Raw genomic sequence first — 22,254 nt, 5'->3', positions numbered from 1 at the left:
GCAGGCGCTGCTCCGTAACGATCTGTCCTTTTTGCTAGGCCTCTGCCAGGATTCCACCCCTGACAGGGACCCCCCTGGATCTTCCCAAGCAACGCTCTTCTCTCACTAGATGTTACCTGGGCAAAACCCAGTCAGCTTCTCCCTGACTTCCTATCCAGCCCCCAGTTTTACCAGAGTGTGAGGAGTGGGCTAATACATAGAACCCTTTGCTCCCCCTGGTGGCCGGAGTGTGAAGTGTAAAGTGTGACTGATACCTGGTCAGGTAAACTCCTTTAGTGCAATCAGACGTACCATCACTCCCCTTAGTGGCGGAGCGTCAGTACTGCAACGACCAGGACTCTGGGGCGCTGCACTGTCTCCATGATGACTAATAATAATAATGAAGAGGAGATGCTCAGGCTATACATTTAGCGCCATAATCTCAACTAGGAAGTATATAGTATAATCCTTCAAAATTTCTTCCATCAAAATGAGTACATTCCCATAATGGTTAATTTGATATAAAAAAGCAAGGCATGACAGCATTAGTCAGTTTTGTTCTCACATGTTCAATCCACATAATCCCACCAGACCAAGGTAAAACTACAATATACAGCCCATATAATAAAGTCATATGGTGCCCAGCCCAAATAATATACAGTAGCCAAATACAATGTAGTACTCCCATGCAAAACTCACATAATACTATCATATAGTTAAAATATAATGCTGCAGTTCTTACATTTTTCCACAATGCACAACTACTGTGCAGCTTTTGTATAGTCTTGGGATTTTGGTCCTCGGGGCCCTAAGGCTATGTGCACATGCTGCGGATTTTGCTGCGGATTCTCAGCTGTTTTCCATGCGTTTACAGTACCATGTAAACCTATGGAAAACAAAATCCGCAGTGCACATGCTGCAGAAAAAAACGCGCAGAAACGCTGCGTTGTTTATTCCGCGGCATGTCAATTCTTTGTACGGATTCTGCTGCAGTTTACACCTGCTCCATAATAGGAGTCCGCAGGTGTAAAACCGCAGGTGGAATCCGCACAAAAACCGCGGTAAATCCGCGGTAATTCCGCAGTAAATCCGTAGGTAAACCGCACTGTTTACAAAAACAGGTGCAGAAAAATCCGCAGAGATCCAACCTACGTGTGCACATACCCTAAGAATCTCCCATCATACGACCACCTAAAACCTCATTTCCAAGAGTCGGTTAAAGTTTTGTAAACTGGATTCCAAAACCTATTCTAAATTTCTGAGGGACCCTCAGAACTCTCATGTTGCCTATGTGTCTGCACATACTGTATATTCCTTTGTTCAAAATTCCGGGCAGCTCAACCCCATTGGTGCAATTGTCAACAAGATTTTGAGGTGAAGATATGTTGTAATTCGTCTTTCTGTTTCTTTGTTGTTTTTATTTCCCAATACATTGTATGGAAAATGAAATGGTGTCATTACTTTGCACTGCAAAGTCCCCATATAGCCATCAGCAAGCCCTATTAAGACTATTTCAACTAAAATGAATGGCCCTGAGGAAGTGGGGATGATAAAACCTACCCTGAGAGGAAAAACTCAAAATCAAAAAATCCAAATGTATGGTTATGAAAGAGGTCAGAAACAAGAGGAAATCATGGAAGTAAAAAGCCTTTATTTGTCAAACAATTGTTTATATGGTGGCACCTGAGAAAATGGGCGCCCACACAACATAAGAACAAATGCAATAAATACATATTAGATTAGACATTGATAAAAATGGTTAAAACACACTGAACCATAAAAGAAAAAGGCATCTGTGCAGAGGGGGATAAAAGGGGCATAAGGTATATATAGACTGTGAGCCCTCGTGGGCCGGTCAGATAGTGGTCAGATAGAACTGTCGGAGTGAATCATAGCACACATAGAAGGCACAGCAAGGCAGAAGGATGTAGGGAGATGTGAGTAAATAATACCTTGGTGGTCCAGAGGAATGAGGGTGGCACTCCTTTGTGTGCCACGCTCAAAAAAGTATACTGAAAATAAAGGGTTTTTTTTATTTCCATGATTTCCTCTTGTTTCTGACCTCTTCCATGACCATGCATTCGGTGTTTTCGTTTTTGGGTTTTTCAGTGGTCTGCCATTTACCTCCAAGCAGGTATATGTCAATATTATCCTTTGCTCTACTATTGTCACATATATTGTTTATGGTTTGACGTATATTATCTGCTCAGTCCAGAATATGCTCTGTTACCCAGAGAGGTGTATGATGTTACGGCAGAGACCCTTATTTCAGTGATGTAACACTTACTGGGCTGCTTGCTGTAGCTTTGAAAAAAATACACTTTTGTCTGCTGCAGATCTCCCAGTTCTCTGAATGCTGAGCTCTATATAACCCAGCACTAACGACTGATTGGCTGCTTTCTGTGTACACTGTGCATAGGCAGAATGCAGCCAATCAGTTGTAGGAGTGGGGTTACTCAGAGTTCATGAATATGAAGGACTATTTCATAGCAGGTTTACTAGTCCTCTAGTGATAATCTCCTGCTGATAAAACAGTGATTTTGTAAAAACTACAGCAAGCAGCCCAGTACTTGACACATTGTTTTAATTAGTCTGTCTCTACATTATGCTGCTCTCAGATTAGATGGCAAAAACCTGGCAATTTATTTCCATTACTGTTAAAGTTATGCTTATGTAAGGGACCATTCGTGGCGAGGTTTGCTTCGCGGACCCAAGGCACCAGGTTATGGTACCTTTGAGTGTGTTTAGATGATATGGGGGTTTGGTGTTAGCCCCTATTCAGGCCACAAGTTATTAAATGATACAGGGACTTTATCAGAAGACGATGAAAAAGGAAGACCAGAGTCCGATGTAAAAAGATAAAAACATCTTTGCTGGAATTCCTTCAATAAAACCATAACAATTGATAGCAGGCAATTCACTTTTGATACAATTCTTCTGTATCATACAGAGGCCGTCTGATAACTTATTGATAGGTGGAATCCAACTGTTGGAAGCAATCAGAAGATTGGGGAACTTTTATCAATGATAGTACACTTATATCCCCATTTTAAAATGAAGCGGCAGGTGGGATGTCTGACCGCAGCTCCATTCATCCTCTTTGGGGGCTTCCAGAAAAAGCCAAGTGCAGCCCCTTTAGGGAATGAATGGATCAGTGGTTGAGTCGTACATGCCACTCCATTCTAATGGGGATGAAAGTTGCACATTCTGCAGATCGGTGCAGGTCCCAGCAGTCTATCCTTTCATTATTTGGTCAGTATTTTATATCAGTATTTGTAAGCCAAAACCAGGAGTGGAACAATCAGAGGAAAAGTATATTAGCAACACCTGCACCACTTTCTTTCTTTCATTTGCTTTTTTGCCAGCACATTGTTTTATATTAGGCCGGTTTCACACGTCAGTGGCTCCGGTACGTGAGGTGACAGTTTCCTCACGTACCGGAGACACTGACACACGTAGACCCATAAAAATCAATGCATCTGTTCAGATGTCATTGATTTTTTGCGGACCGTGTCTCCGTGTGCCAAACACGGAGACATGTCAGTGTTCGTGGGAGCGCACGTATTACACGGACCCAATAGAGTCAATGGGTCCGTGTAAAACACGGACCTCACACGGACGTTCTCCGTCTGGGGTCCGTGTGCGTGCAGGAGACAGCGCTACAGTAAGCGCTGTCCCCCCCACATGGTGCTGAAGCCGCGATTCATATCTTCTGTGCAGCAGCGTTTGCTGCATAGAAGATATGAATAATAGTGTTTAAAAGAAAGATCTATGTGTCCGCCGCCCCCCCACCCCCTGTGCGCCCCCCCCCCCCCGCTGTTCTGAAAATAATTACCTGGGTCCCCCGTCGGCTGTCGCTCCTTCCTGGTCTGGCCGCGGCTTACTGTATGCGGTCACGTGGGGCCGATCATTTACAATCATGAATAGTCGGCTCCGCCCCTATGGGAGGTGGAGCCACATATTCATGACTGTAAATGATCGGGCCCACGTGACCGCATACACTAGAAGCCGCGGCCAGACCAGGAAGGAGCGACAGCCGACAGGGGACCCGGGTAAGTATTTTCTGACCAGCGGGGGGGCGCACAGGGGGTGGGGGGCGGCGGACACATAGATCTTTATTTTAAACACTATTATTCATATTTTCTCTGCAGCAAACGCTGCTGCAGGGAACATATGAATCACGGCTTCAGCATGATGCAGAGTGGGTACCACACGCTCCGTGTGGTACCCACTCGCCATACGGGCGGCACACGTGTGCCGCACGTATGGCCTCTGTGAGTTCCCAGGCACACGGACACGGATAACTCTGGTACCGATTTATTCCGGTACCGGAATTATCTGGACGTGTGGGACAGCCCTTACACTGGCTCCACTATTATTCACAACGGTATACATTGCCTTCTTTTAGCATCGGTTTTGCCATCAGATTTTTTCGCCACCTTATTAATTATGCACATGCACTTTATTAATATATATTGTTTCTGGTATTGCTGCTATTTACATCTTCATGGCCTATATATATAGTTATGCATATATATGTTGAATTCCCACTGTGGCTATATTTAGTATTTATGATTGCCATTTATATGTCCCTGGTGTAGTGCCTTTTTCTGGTATTCTTTCCACCCTATCATATTACCATATATTTTAATAAATCTTGCTATATATACTTTACATTGACTTTGTTTCGTTTTTTTCTTTGTGTTTTCAGATAAAAAATATAGGTATAGTACAATGCCAAAGATTTCACTTACTTCTTGTAAATTCTACAATAGCTATGAAACAGGCGAATCCTTGCAGCATACAGAGTGACTGCAGCACTTATAATTGTAGACTGAACAGCATAGTCCTACATACAGTATTATGTGCACGACATAGTCCTCCATACAGTATTATGTGCACTACGTATTCCTCCATATATTATTATGGGCAACACAGTCCTCCATACAGTATTATGGGCACCACATTATCCTCCATACAATATTATGGGCACCACATAGTCCTCCATACAGTATTATGTGCAGTACGTATTCTTCCATATATTATTATGGGCAACACAGTCCTCCATACAGTATTATGGGCACCACATTGTCCTCCATACAGTATTATGTGCATTACGTATTCCTCCATATATTATTATGGGCAACACAGTCCTCCATACAATATTATGGGCACAACTTAGTCCTCCATACAGAATTATGGGCACCGCATAGTCCTCCAAGCAGAATCATGGGCACCACATAGTCATCCATACACACTCCGGCCATGTAAGTAGTAGTTAGTTGCTGGAAGAACTTGTTCTCAAACTTGCTATTTTTAATTCGTCTAGACTAAACACACTCTCATTTAACTCCTTCAGAAGCTGCTCTCCAACTTTTTCATTAACAGCAAGGAAATAAGTTCCTATGTGCCCATTTTTACTCCTCCCCCATGGGCTGGCCTCTAATAGTTAACCCTGTTACAACACAGAATATATAAAACCACATATAAAACAGGTCAATGTATTACAGTCATACAAATGTTTTTTGAGAAGGGGTGCTGATTGCTCTTCCACTCCTTTATATTCAGAGAGCATGTTCCTCATATGGGTCTCTTCTTTATAAGTAACAGATGAGTTTACAATCACTGTAGGATCGGCACAGTGAGGTTTGCTGTTCAATATGGGTTTTATTGTAATAATACCGTCTTACCTTGTCGGGGTCGTAAAACGACAATTACATCCTCATTCACCAGTCATTCCAAATTAAACTATAAGCATGAGCCGAGTATTTGGTACTGGGTAAGAATGACTCAGACAAGGTGCTGATTCAATCTCAATTGAATGCCCGTGCATCTACTCATGTCTGCAACGGTCACAACAACTGGCTTTATTCTAAAAATACACAATACTATATTGAGTGTTAGGGGAAGGCGTGCATTAGGCGGGGTCTAAGCTAGCATCCAGTCTTTCTGATTTGTTCTGACGTCTTCTGGTGGATTCCTCCTTTTCTTCACATTCCTTAAGTTTCGATTTCCAAAGAAATGACTTAACCCTTCGGTCACTAACCTGAAACGAAACTGAACACTGGCAACCATCTTTAAATACAATTACATATGCATTAGCTAGCAGATAGGAAAAAACTTATTGTTTCACAGTATAAGAGTATAAAAGTACAAAAAGATATATAAGAAATATATTTTCACCTTGACAATCCCCCCTAAACACTAAGTTTTTCCCTTAAAGAAAGATCCTTTGAGACTGTCCATGTGATGGGAAAAGGGGAGGTGGATTTCTTCATCCAGACACCTCAGAAACTCTCCCCTAGCGAGAGGCCTCCAGGCAGCTGAACCCTTCACTAACCTCACATGGAGTTCTCCCACTGTCCCTAAACTAGATCTCTTGGCATCATCTGAGAATGGGGGGTTTTGTCTACTCTCTTGAGAGGAATGTACTTCGGGATCTCCCCTGGATCAGTACCATTGTACTCTGGTGGGTCTACTTCTTGATTGAGGAAGGCGCCAGTCGGAGTTGCTTTGGCAATAACCTTTTTATACAAGGGAATAACACAACAGAGAATTATCGATCCAATTACAAGGAGGGCAATCAGTACTAAACAAACTTATTGAAGGAATCCCTTGATCCCACCTAACCAACTGGAGAAGAAAGATGTGTCTGCTCCAGCATACATGACACATCGTCTTATTGTCCTAATTCGTTCAACTTCTTTAGAAACCTTCAGGTCTTTTGGATCTACATTTCGCCATTCAGGTCTGGCTGTCTATATTTCGTCTCGTAAGTCTTTGGTCATACCGTCAATGAATGTATTTACCAATACTTTAACATCAAGTGGGTTTATGGGACTGTACTCCATGTCTTCCCATTTCAGCTGTAACTGTCCAAAGTATAGCTCTACACTCTCTCCTTTTGTCACATCTGCAAAAAGTCTTAATTTGCGTCCTAGCACGTCACCTGTTTTTGTGCTCACTAACTACCTAGGCCTGCCCAGGTGCACTTAATACGTCCATCATATGGTCATTATTTGTCTGTAGAATGAGAAAGGTTGGTTCTCAGGGTCAGCCAATTGTTTTTGTGTAGCTAGCTAGTCAGTGGGCCTCCAGGGATAATACTCCTGTATCTGTCTTACCCTACCTGATGTGGTTGGTTCTCTGGTGGTGGGGGCGACATGACATGCTGGTCTACAGCTCCTTCCCAAAAGGATTACTGTCAGCCTACTTCCAAAAGTTAATGTCCCCACTATCCGCCAACCACAATCCTGTGTCAGCTTCTTATATCACTGCATGTGATCTTGTCTGGACAGGATTCAGTGTAATTCTCTTAGGTCGGGTTGCAGCACGGGTCATACAAGTGCTAGGGCCCAAATCCTCAACTATACCCTAAAAGGCATCACAGCTATAATTGACAAATCTTTGTTCACTGTAATATATATAATTGATCCATTCAACATTTTTATTAATCTGCACCTGTGGGATTATAGAAGCAAAGCCGGCATAAATCTGGTTCTCTGGGCTTTAAACTGGTCAGTTACCCCCCTTGGCACTCCAATGGCATCAATATATACTAGTGGATCTTCTTCATAACTCATATGGAGCTGATCGAGACTTCTCCTCTTTCTGGTAGGTTCATCAGGTATCTTTGGTGTACATATATTGTGTATGTTTAATTAGCAAATCAGTATCTAGAGAACTGTTCTCTTTGCAGAAACTTGTCTTGAAGATCCCTACTGGTGTACCTGTAGTGTTATAGGAATTATAGCAGGTGTAATTGTCAGCTAATACGATTACTTCTCCTGGGACCTTTAGTTTGGGTTTCTCATGAATTAGTGGGACGTAATCTGGACAATCAGTGGACTTCAAACCTTTCAACAGATTCATGACACAGGCAGTGGTGTTGTCATCAGGAAAAAGCAATGCATATGTGTATAGGTGTGTATTCGCAGCAGAACAAGCAATACATCCTACAGAGATATTCTGGACTCTTACATTGTATCTCACCCATTCTAACCATAGGTTTTTCCTTGGGGCTGTTTGTGTTTCTATGGAGAAAACCTCTTGCCAACTGAGACCTGGAATGGGGATCACTTCATTGACTACATTTTGCAAACGCTCACCTGGGCCTGTTTTAGGTGTACTGGTAACGGGGGCTTTGGTTGGTCTGAAACTAATATCCTGGAGCTGTATATGGCCTAAATTCCCATGGTATCCACTACTAAATACATAATTATAATGCCTTCCCAGTACAAATGTCTGCAGATCAGCAGATTGGGGGTTTTCAAGATTCAGGAGAAGGGGGTAACAATTTTTACCCCATTTACAGCCCCTAAGTGGTTGCAGAAGGGCTGTTAGATGCATTCTCTCACGAAGACTCCTACCCGTCCCATCCTTGGGAACATGGCTTCACTAGATTTATATCCCCAATGATCTCCCGTATTCCAAGCAGCATCTGACCAATAATAACAGTTATTGTTGTCATTTCTGGTAACACACATATAAAACTGGATGATCTCCTCTACCACCTGTTCAGTCTCGGGACACTTGACTACATCACAGAAATCAAATCGCCAGATATTTACCGGGGCTGTCAGGTTTACCCAGAATATAGTGGGACCAGAATTCTTATTTACAATAGGGGCCGAAGAGGTAGGGGCAAGGATGGCCCTCAGTTCCAGGCTCAAAACAACAGCAACATTTCCCTTCAGTCACTTCTGTGACTAAACACTGGTTCGGTCTCTTTTGCAGTGTGAAGCGTGAATCCAGGTGCTCTTTCCTTCAAGTTTTACTGCGGTGGGGGTGACCAGGATCACCGTGTGAAGTCCTTCAAATCTCGGCTGGAGACAATCTCTGCGCACAAACTTTTTCACATACACCAGGTCTCCTGGCACAAAGGGATGGTGTCCAGGAACCTTGTCTGGGTCTGGAAGAGAACTGAAGACAGTTAAATGCACTTTGGCAAGGTGTCCATGTAAGGCCTGCACATAGCTAGTCAAGTCCTGGTACTTGAGCTGCAACTGTTGTGGAAAGAAACATTCAAGATTGGGGCTCCTGCCAAACAGAATCTCATACGGTGACTGTCCTGTCTTCCTGTTTGGGGTATATCTTACTGAAAACAAAGCCAGAGGAAGGCATTCTGTCCATGGTTTACCAGTCTCTGTCATTGCCCTCTGGATTTTAAGCTTAAGAGTTCCATTTAGTCTCTCCACTCTTCCACTACTCTGCGGATGGAGTATGCAATGCTTGACTTACCCCCAGTGCTGCCATTACCTCTGACATGATCTATCCAGTAAAATGGGAACCCTGATCGCTTTCAATGACTTCAGGAACTCCATACCTGCATATGATCTCAGCCATCAGTTTCTTCGCCGTTGTCTTAGCCGTAGCTTTGTCAACTGGGTAGGCTTCTGGCCAACCTGAAAATAAATCAATGCAGACCAACACATACTCATACGTCCCTACCCTGAGTAACTGAATATAATCAATCTGCAGTCTCTGGAATTGGTTAAAGGGCCGGGGAGTGTGCTTGGATGGGGTTTTCACTGTCCTACTCTGATTATGTGTGGCACATATCATGCAGCTCTGTACCTGCCTTTCTGCGCAGGTGGAAAACTCGGGGGCAATCCATTGTTTCTGTAGGGTGTCACACATGGCCGTCTTCGAGTGGTGCACATTCCCGTGCAGAACCTGTGCCATCATTGGGTACAGTACCTGTGGTAGGCAGACCTTTTCACCCCTCCCCCATAGTCCAGTGACGGTATCAGAGCAAGCCCCTATCTTTTGCCACCTATTTTTCTCCTCCTTACTTGCCTGTTCTTGTAACTGGGCTAAGATGTCTTTCAACACAAGTGGAGATGGTGGGGTGTCTAGGTGATGTACTTGAGAGGCCACAGGAGTGCTTGCTGCTTTCTTGGCAGCCTGGTCTGCCAGTGCGTTACCCTTTTATCCGTCCATCAGTGCCTTTGGTATGTGCCTTTACCTTTATGATGCCTGATTGGGTGGGAAACTGTAGTGCATTCATAAGTTGCTGGACTGCCTCAGCATGTTTAAAGGGGTGGCCATTTGCTGTCAGGAAAGCCCTGGCTCTCCAGATAGGCCCATAATCGTGTGCAATGCCAAAAGCATACCTAGAATCAGTGTAGATATTTACAGTCTTACCTTCTGCTAGTTTGCACGCTTCTGTAAGCGCCTTGAGCTTCTGCTTCTTGTGCAGACATATGAGCAGGCATTGACTCTGCCTTGATTACCTCATGTTCTGAGACCACAGCATATCTGGTACAGTAGCGTCCTTGGTCATCTTGGTGACAGGATCCATCTACAAAAAGCTCAAAATCAGCATTAGAATGGGCACACTAGAGACCAGCCGTTTCCTGAGACATCAATTCTAGACAATCATATGGTTTGGAAACCTAATCTTGTTCCTCTGGATCCATTTTAGAAAGAAAAAGAGTGTCCTTTTTCATGTCACCTACTCCTCCCCCCTTTGGATCCATAGGAACTAGGAGAAGAGTAACGGGGTTTAGGACAGTGCACCTTTTCAAAGTCACATTAGTAGGCATGAGAATAGCACACCGAAGTCGCAGCTGTCTGGTCATGGACATGTGGCTAGATTATACTTGGTTAAGGATACTATATACATCGTGTGGGGTGTGGACCATCAGTGGGTGATCCAAAACAATCTCTGAAGACTTGTGTAGCAACAGCTGGACAGACAACACGGCCCGAACACAGAAGGGGCTTCCTCTTGCCACCGTATCCAGGCGGCCACTATAATAAGCAACAGGTCTCTGTTTGTCTCCATGAAGCTGAATCAGCACACCTGTAGCATGTCCTGCAGGTGAGCTCTGTCTGCAATACTGTGCAGCAGTGCTCGGGTGTCTTGGAATCATATACGGGGCAGTGTGTAACACTGTATCACAGGGCAAATTCCCTCTTTGGGTGGACATAGCGTCTCCTGGATGCAAGGGGCCATGAGCGGCAAGGTAGGCCTGACACTCTTGGGCTATAACTGGCCCCCCCCCTTTTTTTTTTTTTTTGCTATCTGTTGGGCCAAACCACCTCTATATGACAGGGTAGAATTAGCTGGGTTCACTATGGCTCCTGCCTAGTGGGTAATTATGTCCCCATACCCTACTGAGAAAAGAACCTGGGATTCCTGAGGTGTGATATAGTAGCGTGAATGACAGGGAAACCAAACTTCAGATTCCTAGAAAGTCTGGCCTTGTAAGTGTGAAGGTTTCACGGGAAGAGGAGATGTAGAGGCCTTTCCGGGCTGGGAGGTCTGGCATCCACACCGATTAAAGCAAGCTCTTGGTCTGAAAATTGACATGGGGCTGGGGAGGGAGTTAGATTCCTATACAGGGTTAAAGGCGTATTGCAGTGTGAAGCTGGACTTGCATGTACGATAGGAGGGGGCAAAAACTGGAGTCTGTTACATGGAGATAAGAAACACTGATCTCGCAGCTGCAGCAGTGGGGGCCAGTGAGCGAGCAAGAATTATTACAGCTAGTAATTTAACCCTTATCTTTCCTGCTAAGCTAAATTCTTTTGAAAACCTTTTACTATTTGCAATGCATCATCTGGAGTGGAAATCTCAATATCGGGTCTACTACAAAAAAGTATGAATGGGCTTTTTGTTACAGTGAGAATCCCAGATCTTCAAACACTACCATAAGACGCCCATAGAACTTCTCAGCAATCCAGGATATATTGGTGCCTTTTACCAATCTTTCAATTACTTACAAGTTTTCATCTAAGACTAGGCAGGTCTATTTCACTTTCAATTTCATACAGTACTTAAATCTCTCAGTGTGTACTAAACCAAGGACAGAGAAAACTTTGGAATGCAATACATTGCCCCCCTTACTCCAGCACGTAGCGCAGATAAGGAGAAAGAAGAAGAAGAACTGACAAAGAAATCTCGCAGCGGTCTGCTCAGCCCCTCCCCTACACTACATAGCACTGATACAAAGCTCCGTATCCTCTACAAAGTCACAAATTACAGCAGTTTTCAGACCTAATTTCTACAAAACTTTCCTATAATCCTCCGTGGTCTGGGCGGAGCCCCAAGGACGGTCCGTACGCACACACAAGGCAGGTCTCCACCCAGGTTGGATTCTGCACAACACAAACAGGACACACCTACACTTCTGGAGATCTCTTTCCGCCGCCATTACAGGGCGCTGGCTGAGACTGCATTTTCATCATCAGTGGCACGGCGGCCATTTTACAATCTGTAAAATCACAGTTCAAAGGCATTTTATAACCAAATACGGGTTCTGTATTCTCTGATCCTTCCTCTCAACCTATTTTCATCCTTTGTTCTTTAAGCCTCGCGCAACTCGCAGATAAGCTTCTTGACTGTCTCTTGCCCTCCCGTGACCATTGTCTTGACTTCCACGACATCCTCATCTAACTTGTGGGGCACAGACTTCTTTTGCTGTAAGATACGCAGCTTGGCTCCCAGGATACTATGGTTTTCTGCAGTAAAACCACTGGCAGCGATCTTCAACACTGTGTTCTACAGTACGGAGCCTCACGTTCGACGTACTAGGAAAAGAGCCTCGCGCTCAATATTTCCATCCCTAACCTGAACAACAGTGATTAACAGACTATCCTGCCACGATATCCCAAACAGTCGGGAGGCAGCCTCCTAATGAGACCCCTCCACAAAAATATAGGTGGTCCCCTCACGGAACGTCTTAGGTTACCTAACTAGACAGGTGGTCCCCTCACGGAACGCCTTAGTTACCTGCCTGGACAGGTGGTCCCCTCACGGAACGCCTTAGTTACCTGCCTGGACAGGTGGTCCCCTCACGGAACGCCTTAGTTACCTGCCTGGACAGGTGGTCCCCTCACGGAACGCCTTATTTACCTGTCAGCACAATATCACAGAGGCTGCGTCTCCTATCCCTTTCTCTAAGCTGCCCCACAATCTACAACTGGCTCAATTTTTCAGTCCACTTCACTACTAGACAATAGTCACGGGTAGGGTGGTTGAACGGAGTACAATGACCGGTGGAGGAGGTATGGTGTACAGAGGACGCACAGGATGTGACGTCTCTCAGTTGCTGGTTCAGAGCGTGGCACAGGATCGCATTCGATCTCACCACTCGACCGTTCACCTCCCGGACCCAAAGAGACCACAGACAAACCAATAACGGCTGAGACACTAGCAAGTGTGACATATACAGTGTACATGATCGCCACTTACCGTGTACGGAGGGTGATCAGTCCTCAAGGTCAGCCACTATGGGTATCATCCACAGACATCCAGGCATGGGTCCAGAGGGTCTCGGATCGCTGGCCACGCCCCCCGTTGGGCTGCCAAAATTGTCGGGGTCGTAAAACGACAATTACATCCTCATTCACCAGTCATTCCAAATTAAACTATAAGCATGAGCCGAGCATTTGGTACTGGGTAAGAATGACTCAGACAAGGTGCTGATTCAATCTCAATTGAATGCCCGTGCATCTACTCATGTCTGCAACGGTCACAACAACTGGCTTTATTCTAAAAATACACAATACTATATTGAGTGTTAGGGGAAGGCGTGCATTAGGCGGGGTCTAAGCTAGCATCCAGTCTTTCTGATTTGTTCTGACGTCTTCTGGTGGATTCCTCCTTTTCTTCACATTCCTTAAGTTTTGATTTCCAAAGAAATGACTTAACCCTTCGGTCACTAACCTGAAACAAAACTGAACACTGGCAACCATCTTTAAATACAATTACATATGCATTAGCTAGCAGATAGGAAAAAACTTATTGTTTCACAGTATAAGAGTATAAAAGTACAAAAAGATATATAAGAAAGTATATTTTCACCTTGACAACCTTATTTAGGGATGAAATTTATTGTCAAATCTGCAAGCAAGTCTCTGGGAACACTAACAGAAACAGCTATGCCCGTGGCTGGATCCTGCTGTCACTATGTCTCGGCTGCTTTCCACCAACAGAAAGGTTTATGAAGGTAAATCACCTGTCTTTGTAAATACACAAATAACATAATCTAAGTTCCTTCTAATTCATGGATTGCTCTTTGAAGGATAAAAAAAAAATACTGCCTATACTACGGTATGAAGGTGACAGGTTCTATTTCCTTTTTATCATTACAAAAAGCGTGTTCTAATGTATTCCTGTCCTTTGTTTAGATCCATCTGCTCATTGACTTCTGTAGTAAAAAAAACGGTGGAACAGGACATGTATATTGTGATGAATAGCATAGCATGCGTACACTATTCAGCACTTTGAGATAAAATGTTAGTGACGGGCAGTATGGAAACATTCATAATTTACTATACATTAACCTTTGGGAGCTTTACATTTTTTTGGTGAGAAATTGGAAGACTTGGGAGTTTCCTCATTAGTATTAGACCAATATTGTTGGCTGTATCTGAATTTTCTATAATGCCTTTGGACATATTATAATAATTATGTAATAATAAGAATTTAAGAATTTTATTTCTACAGCGCCAGCATATTCCGCAGCAATTTACATTCTAGAGGGGATTTGTACAGACAATGAAAGACATTACAGAATAACAATAATCACATAAATCAGCAGATACCTAGAGGAATGAGGGCCCTGCTTACAATCTATGAGGAAATAGGGGAGACACAAAAGGTGTTTGGTAACAATTGCTTGTATTTTAGCTATCAATATAATAAATAGGGTATTCACTCAATGCTGGTGAACCGATCACCACCAAGTATGTGTTTGGAACCAGAGGGTTACTAAATGTATGAACGGTGTGTGATCAGATGATACGAGGATCCTGATTTTGAACAAAATTTTGTATGGGCAAAACACGGATGGTGAGATAAGTATGTTATTATCCTTGCTGCTGTATTCATGGCGTATTGGAGAAGATAGAGTTTAGTAAGAGGGAGACCAATTAAAAGAGAGTTGAAAATAGTGCAGACAAAAATGAATAAGAGCAACAGTAAGAGTTTTTGCAGAGTAAAAGGTCGAATTCTAGAAATGTTTTTTAGGTGTAGATGACATAAGCGGGCCACTGGCGTAGCTAGAGCTTTTGCCGCCCGGGGCTGTTCCCGAGTTTGGCGCCCCCCCCCATTGCCGTCACTCAACGCCGGGCACCGCCCCCTCAGCACTGTTTACCCATGAAATCCGGCGCCTGCGCTGTGTATCGCTGTTTGGTGCAGGCGCAGTCTGCAAGCCTGGCTGTGACGTCAGACGGCCAGAGCTCTCTGCGCCTGCACCAAACAGCGATGGCCACATACCAGTGTGGCCACATACCTTGTGAATCCCAGCCCCGCAGTGTGTTATGCATTATGCAGAGTGCGGGGCTGGGATTCACAAGCAGGGCGGCCGCACAGGCGCAGTGTCCAGCATTGCCCCAGTGTGTCCAGCAATCTGCCCCAGTGTTCAGCATTGCCCCAGTGTGTCCAGCAATCTGCCCCAGTGTCCAGCATTGCCCCCAGTGTGTCCAGCAATCTGCCCCAGTGTCCAGCATTGCCCCCAGTGTGTCCAGCAATCTGCCCCAGTGTCCAGCATTGCCCCAGTGTGTCCAGCAATCTGCCCCAGGGTCTCCAGCATTGCCCCAGTGTGTCCAGCATTGCCCCCAGACAGTGTGTCCAGCAATCTATCTGCCCCAGTGTGTCCAGCATATTAGCCCAAGTGTGTCTGAGTCAGACATAAAGAAAAAAAAAAAAAAGTAAAATCCTCACCTCTCCCGTTCCCAGCGCAGGTCCCGTGCACTCAGCGTCTTTCTGGCTCTGCAACGCTCAGGACAGAGAGGCTGAGCGCACAGTGATGACGTCATCGCACCTTCTGCCCTGAGACATCGAGTCAGAGTCAGAGGGCGCCGAAGACGCTGCAGCTGCCGCAGGAACCAGGAGAGGTGAGTATTAGAACGGGGGGCCCAATGCCAGCGCTGTAGAAGGGGGGCCCAATGCCAGCGCTGGCATCGCGGGGGCCCTGGTCGTGGCGGCGGTCGGCGCCGCCCGAAGATTTAAAGAGCCCCGTCTCTTTTTTTTTTTTTCTTCCTCCTCCTCCTCTCTAGGTCGGACCCGCCCCCGGCATTGTGCCGCCCGGGGCGGCCCACCCCCCCGCACCCCCCTTCCTACGCCACTGGAGCGGGTGAATGATTGGATGTGGCGAGTGAAGGAAATATTTGAATCAAGTATGACCCCAAGACAGAGGGCATGTTACTGGGTAGTAATAGAGCGCCCACTAGAACCTGGGGTACTCGGGCCGGGTCCGTCGGATCTTAAGGGGGTTGTCACGGCAGCAGTGACTCAGTCCGTGGCCCTGGGCATCCAATAAAATTAGTTAAATTCAGCATTGTATGACCCACATGCCCATGTAGACAGACGACTTAGAACAGTTGATCCTAAAAACAGATGCCGTTTAAACTATCTTTCCACATGGTAACATATTTTGGATAGAATATACTCTAATCAATTTCCAAAGTAGCACTGAATAGAACAGAAATTGTATCCTGAATATTCTGAGTTGGACATGTGCAGCTCTGAAGATAGAAGAAGCAAATGAGAAGATGAAGTTAAGTCATCCAGCTTTACCAACTTTACATACACTAGTATAATAAACAGTGTTTGAACTGTCTTCATTGTTTCTGGTAACATCCTGCCCTGATGAAATGAATGGAGGAGACTCAGCTCGTTTTACAATATAGTGTATTGAAGAACATCACATATGTCTGGCCCTTTGGACACAGTACAACAAATGCCTTGCACATAAGGCTGATCAATGCATAGTATTGTATACTAAGTTATGACTTTTTATTTATTTCCGAAACCGTTTATTAAAAATTGTTGTTTTTTATGAATTTGGATTCAGATGGAGAGAAGGAAATAGAGAAATATTCTTCAACTGCACCTGATAATTGTTTGCAAAATAAAAACAAGTATTGGAATATTTCTCTGAAAGTTTTATCTCTGTTTAAATGTTTTTCACTTTTCCAGTACCTGCAGAATTTCATCCGTGGACAGCAGATAGCACACAGCTCTGTGTGTATGAAGCAGCTAGTTCGCACAATTGCTAATGGTGCACGGTCACAGCCCTCCAGCTGGTTAGAGCTACAGGTACTGTGCGTCTGCTAAAAAATGCCTGAAGCTTATAGCACTGGGTTTATTGATGTCAAGAACTTGAATCTTAACACCTTTAGCAATGTTTTTAAGTAAAAGTAGCTCCATTTTATGGTGTCTGATTACATGGCACAATCAACTTATATAATATAATTTAAAGGGATTTTGTAAAGTTCCTTCTTCAGAAGTACATCGCTCCACAAGAGGGAAGCTAGGAGTCAGTGTGCTCCCGATGACTGAAAATTCAGATCAGCAGCAGTGTTGCTAGGAGAGGCACTTTTGCTTCTGTAGCACTGTAGGAGTGCAGGGGCAAACACTGCTTATAGACTGCTGTGGTGGCCGGTAACCTAGGCAACAAGCAGCAAACTATAGAATGTAAAATCCCTCCATTCTTTAGAACAGGGAGGATTTTTAATAAGAAGGAGGTTGCTTTTTTTTTTTTTTTTTTTTTCCAAAGATCTTGCAATTGTACCCATTTTAAAAAAAATAAGGTAAGCCCTTTAAATGATTCATCTGTTTACCTCTGTATGAAATTAGAACCATAGAAGTCTATGCTTGCTAGATTATGACTGTACAACTTTGAGCAGAAGTGTAGTTCAGACATGTGCATAAAGCCTTAGATTGTTATACGATAGCATTTCATAAATACAAAAATTTAGCCGACATTCAGGTTTATAATTATTTACTGTATAATTTTCATTCTAATTGTGATTGATCCAAAATATAGAAAGTATTACCTAATGTATGAAATCATCAATGCTAAATTTTCTGTTCAGTAGAAAACCTTGAATCTTCTTCGCAGTTGTCGTACTGCTATAAGTGATTCGAAATTTCCATCTTGTTTGTTTAAGGCATTAAAAGGTTCAGCAACTCTAGAAGTGCCTGTGAAGATCATGACTGGCGAGACCATCATCATCCAAGCAGATTCTGCTACCTCTGCTAAAGAGATATGCAGGAACATCGGTCAGAAACTGGAGATGAAGGACTTATTTGGTTTTTCTGTTTATATCTCAATATATGATCAGGTACATGAAGCTTTGTTTAGTGTGGAGATTACATTGTATAATACCCCACTGATGCCCTACAGCACTAATGTGTGCACCGTATATGATAATATCTCTATAAAGAAAACATGTGGGCTCATTTCAAAGTATTATATCAACATAACTAATAATTAAAAATTTTAATATACTAACACGGCAATACCTCTAAGGGAATGCATACATGTGAAGTATTTGTTGCAGACATATTCTGCACCAAAAACGTGTCTCTTGACAGGAAAAATGCTGCATAAAATACACATTGAAGCAATTTCAAATCTGCAGCATATTAATTCTTTTAGCAATTTTACGTGTTTCTTTGATGCATTTTTTTCTCATTCATTAGAATGGCTGAAATATGATGCAAGAAAGATGACTGAATTGACATGGCTGCAGAGGGAAAAATGAGCAACGTGCATGAGATTTCAAAAATCTCATTCATTTTGCTGGTACAGTATAATGCTGCATTTTTCATGGCAGAAAAAAAAAACATGGCAGAAATGCAACGTGTGAACATACCCTAATACTTTACAGTCGTATGACATATATGTATTTTTGTAACATGAAAATCTTTCCATTTATAATCTCCAGGTGTGGTCTTTGGGCAGTGGATCAGAGCATCTAATGGATGGTATTTCTCAATGTGAGCAATTAGCCAGGGAAAGGGGAGACCAAGAAAAGCATGCTCCATGGCGTCTTTTCTTCCGTAAAGAAGTCTTCTCACCATGGCATAACTCTTCAGATGATCCTGTTAGTACTGACCTAATTTATAACCAGGTGATACGTGGCCTATGCTTTGGAGAGTACCGCTGTGAGAAGGTAGGTTGACCTATGTGAAACCTCAAAATAGGCCATCAATATCAGAATGGTGGGGGTTTAGACATCCAGCCTCACCAAATGGTCAAGTGACTGAAGGGGTTGCAGCTCTCTTGCAAGCCATATCCCCCACATTGTTGACACGGCATAACATACCTCCCAACCGTCCCGGATCCCGCGGGACTGTCCTGATTTTGACAGTCAGCCCCGGGCGGGACACTAATGTCCCGCACTACGTGCCTAGGGCGGAGACAATGCAGGGGGCGGCACCTGAGTAGCTTAGGTTTGTGGCTGTTTTTTTTTTTCTTATACATGCTGGGTCTCCTCCCGACCGATCCCGCCCCCCCCCGCCCCCTGTGTGTGCGGCGCTGCGCTGCCACGCTGAGGCAGAGAGCCAGCAGCGATCAAGATGAGAAGTCAGCGACTCGCTTCCTCCTGTGTGTGCACGGAGCTCCGGCTTCTCCTGCTCTTAGCTGCTATCCCGGCAGAGAAGGAGAGACGGGGGAGGTGCCAGGACAGTGCAGAGCTGTGAGCAGCCGGAGAAACTGAAGAGCTGCACATGGACATCAGCCGCCCCTGCAACACAGATGAGATTGTGTGTGTGTGTGTGTGATGTGTGTGATGCTGCATGTGTGTGTGTGTGTGTGTGAGATGTGTGTGTCTGATGCTGCATGTATGTGTCATTGTGTGTGTGATGCTGCATTTGTGTGTGTGTATTGTGTGTATGAGGTATCTGGTGTGTGTGATGGCTGGATGTGTGTGTGATGGCTGGGTGTGTGTGTGTGTGATGGCTGGGTGTGTGTGTGATGGCTGGGTGTGTGTGTGTGATGGCTGTGTGTGTGTGTGATGGCTGTGTGTGTGTGTGTGTGTGATGGCTGGGTGTGTGTGTATGATGGCTGCGTGTGTGTGTGTGTGATGGCTGGGTGTGTGTGTGTGATGGCTGCGTGTGTGTGATGGCTGCGTGTGTGTGTGTGATGGCTGCGTGTGTGTGTGTGATGGCTGCGTGTGTGTGTGTGATGACTGCGTGTGTGTGTGATGGCTGTGTGTGTGTGTGTGATGGCTGCGTATGTGATGCATTTGTGTCAAAGCTGCATGTGTTTGTGAGCTGCGTTTGTGATGCTGCGTGTGTATGTGTGATACTGTGTGTGTGATGCTGCATGTGTGTGAGCTGCGTGCGTGTGTGAGCTGTGTGTGAGCCGTGTGTGTGAGCTGTGTGCGTGTGCATGTGTGTGAGCGTGTGTGTGAGCTGCGTGCCTGTATGTCATTATACAGTATGGAGAACTGTGGCCATTATACAGTATGGAGCATCATGTGCGGTCATTATACAGTATGCAGCATCATGTGCGGTCATTATACAGTATGAAGCATCATGTGCAGCCAGCATACAGTATGGAGCATCATGTGTGGTCATCATACAGTATGGAGCATCATGTGCGGTCATTATACAGTATGGAGCATCATGTGCAGTCATTATACAGTATGGAGCATCATGTGCGGCCATTATACGGTATGGAGCATCATGTGCAGTCATTATACAGTATGGAGCATCATGTGTGGCCATTATACGGTATGCATGCCGTCATTATACAGTATGGAGCGTCATGTGTGGCCATTATACAGTATGGAGCGTCATGTGTGGCCATTATACAGTATGGAGCATCATGTGCGGTCATTATACAGTATGGAGCATCATGTGCGGCCATTATACAGTATGGAGCATCATGTGCAGTCATCATACAATATGGAGCATCATGTGCAGCCAGTATACAGTATGGAGCATCATGTGCGGTCATTATACAATATGGAGCATCATGTGCGGTCATTATACAGTATGGAGCATCATGTGTGGCCATTATACAGTATGGAGCATCATGTGTGGCCATTATACAGTATGGAGCGTCATGTGTGGCCATTATACAGCATGGAGCATCATGTGTGGCCATTATACAGTATGGAGCATCATGTGTGGTCATTATACAGTATGGGGCATCATGTGTGGTCATTATACGGTATGGAGCGTCATGTGTGGCCATTATACGGTATGGAGCGTCATGTGTGGCCATTATACAGTATGGAGCGTCATGTGTGGCCATTATACAGTATGGGGCATCATGTGCGGTCATTATACAGTATGGAGCATCATGTGCGGTCATTATACAGTATGGAGCATCATGTGTGGCCATTATACAGTATGGAGCATCATGTGCGGTCATTATACAGTATGGAGCATCATGTGTGGCCATTATACAGTATGGAGCATCATGTGTGGCCATTATACAGTATGGAGCATCATGTGTGGCCATTATACAGTATGGGGCATCATGTGCGGTCATTATACAGTATGGAGCATCATGTACGGTCATTATACAGTATGGAGCATCATGTGTGGCCATATTTTTTCGTTTATAACTATTGTATATGAAACAGTGTGATCAGCAGTGCTAAATGGGTGTGGTTGGGACGTGGATATGGGTGTGACTAATTATGAATGGGTGTGGTCAGAGGCGTGGCCTAAAATTTGCCGCAGTGCGCTACGCGCGCCGCAAACATTGGACCTCTTTCCCATCTTCAAAAGTTGGGAGGTATGGCATAGATTTTTACATTTTGGAGTGACTGTACCTGGTACTGCAGTCTGCAGCTCAGTCTTATTCAAGTAAAAGGATCTAAACTGCATTAACAGGATAGGCCATCAATATCAAAGTCCCAGCAAACTTTTTTTTCTCAATCACTTCATTGGGGTACACAGGAGCCATGGGTTAATATGCTGCCATTTGGAGGCTGGCTCTAAGAATACATCTTAGAAAAAAGAACTGACTCCTCTCCACCAGGTTACATCTGGGCAGCTGGCATCCAGTTATTCAGTTTAATTTAGTGTCAATCGGAAGGACTAGGATTAGGGAACAAAGGCAGGGTTCACATTGCGTCAATGGCAATGTGCTGACGGCATCCATTACACAGCGGCACTAACGCAATGTAACAGATGCTTCAGTGCACCCATTGACTGCCATTAAGTAGCGCATCACTAACGCATGTCATAATCAGTATGCGTTAGCGATGTGACGTCATTCTGTGACGGACCCTCGGACACGGTCTGCAGCGTTTCCGGGTCCGTCACCGATAGCGAAGGTGGAGCATCTGCGCTATCGCGATCGCATAACGCGATCTTTAAAAGGCACTAGCATTGGTGCAGTCCGATTAACGCATGCGTTGAACGGACTGCACCAACTCATTATGAACCTGGCCTTAGACATCACGTTTCTACTATTAAATTTAGAAAGCCTCTTGTTCTTAGGTAAGAACCTATTGGCAGCGCTCCTAAGGTGACATCCTCCTTTTTAATTTTTGCTTGCTTGCCTTGAGCCA

The 22,254-nt window shown here is 44.5% G+C and overlaps 1 protein-coding gene across 1 annotated transcript in view; it reads left to right on the top strand.

Annotated features, from left to right (window-relative positions):
- Positions 1-22,254, top strand: part of MYO7B (myosin VIIB) — a 249,175-nt gene that overhangs the window by 166,953 nt on the left and 59,968 nt on the right. Inside the window, exons 27-30 of the mRNA XM_077290932.1 lie at positions 13,811-13,937; positions 16,913-17,032; positions 17,887-18,060; positions 18,667-18,894. Coding sequence (XP_077147047.1) covers positions 13,811-13,937; positions 16,913-17,032; positions 17,887-18,060; positions 18,667-18,894 — 649 coding nt within the window. The remainder of the gene's footprint in view (positions 1-13,810; positions 13,938-16,912; positions 17,033-17,886; positions 18,061-18,666; positions 18,895-22,254) is intronic.

Source organism: Ranitomeya variabilis, chromosome 2, assembly GCF_051348905.1.
Source record: "Ranitomeya variabilis isolate aRanVar5 chromosome 2, aRanVar5.hap1, whole genome shotgun sequence".
NCBI classification, from domain to species: Eukaryota; Metazoa; Chordata; class Amphibia; order Anura; family Dendrobatidae; genus Ranitomeya; species Ranitomeya variabilis.
The sequence above is the reverse complement of the archived record's forward strand: the minus strand, read 5'-3'. Positions and strand labels throughout refer to the sequence as shown.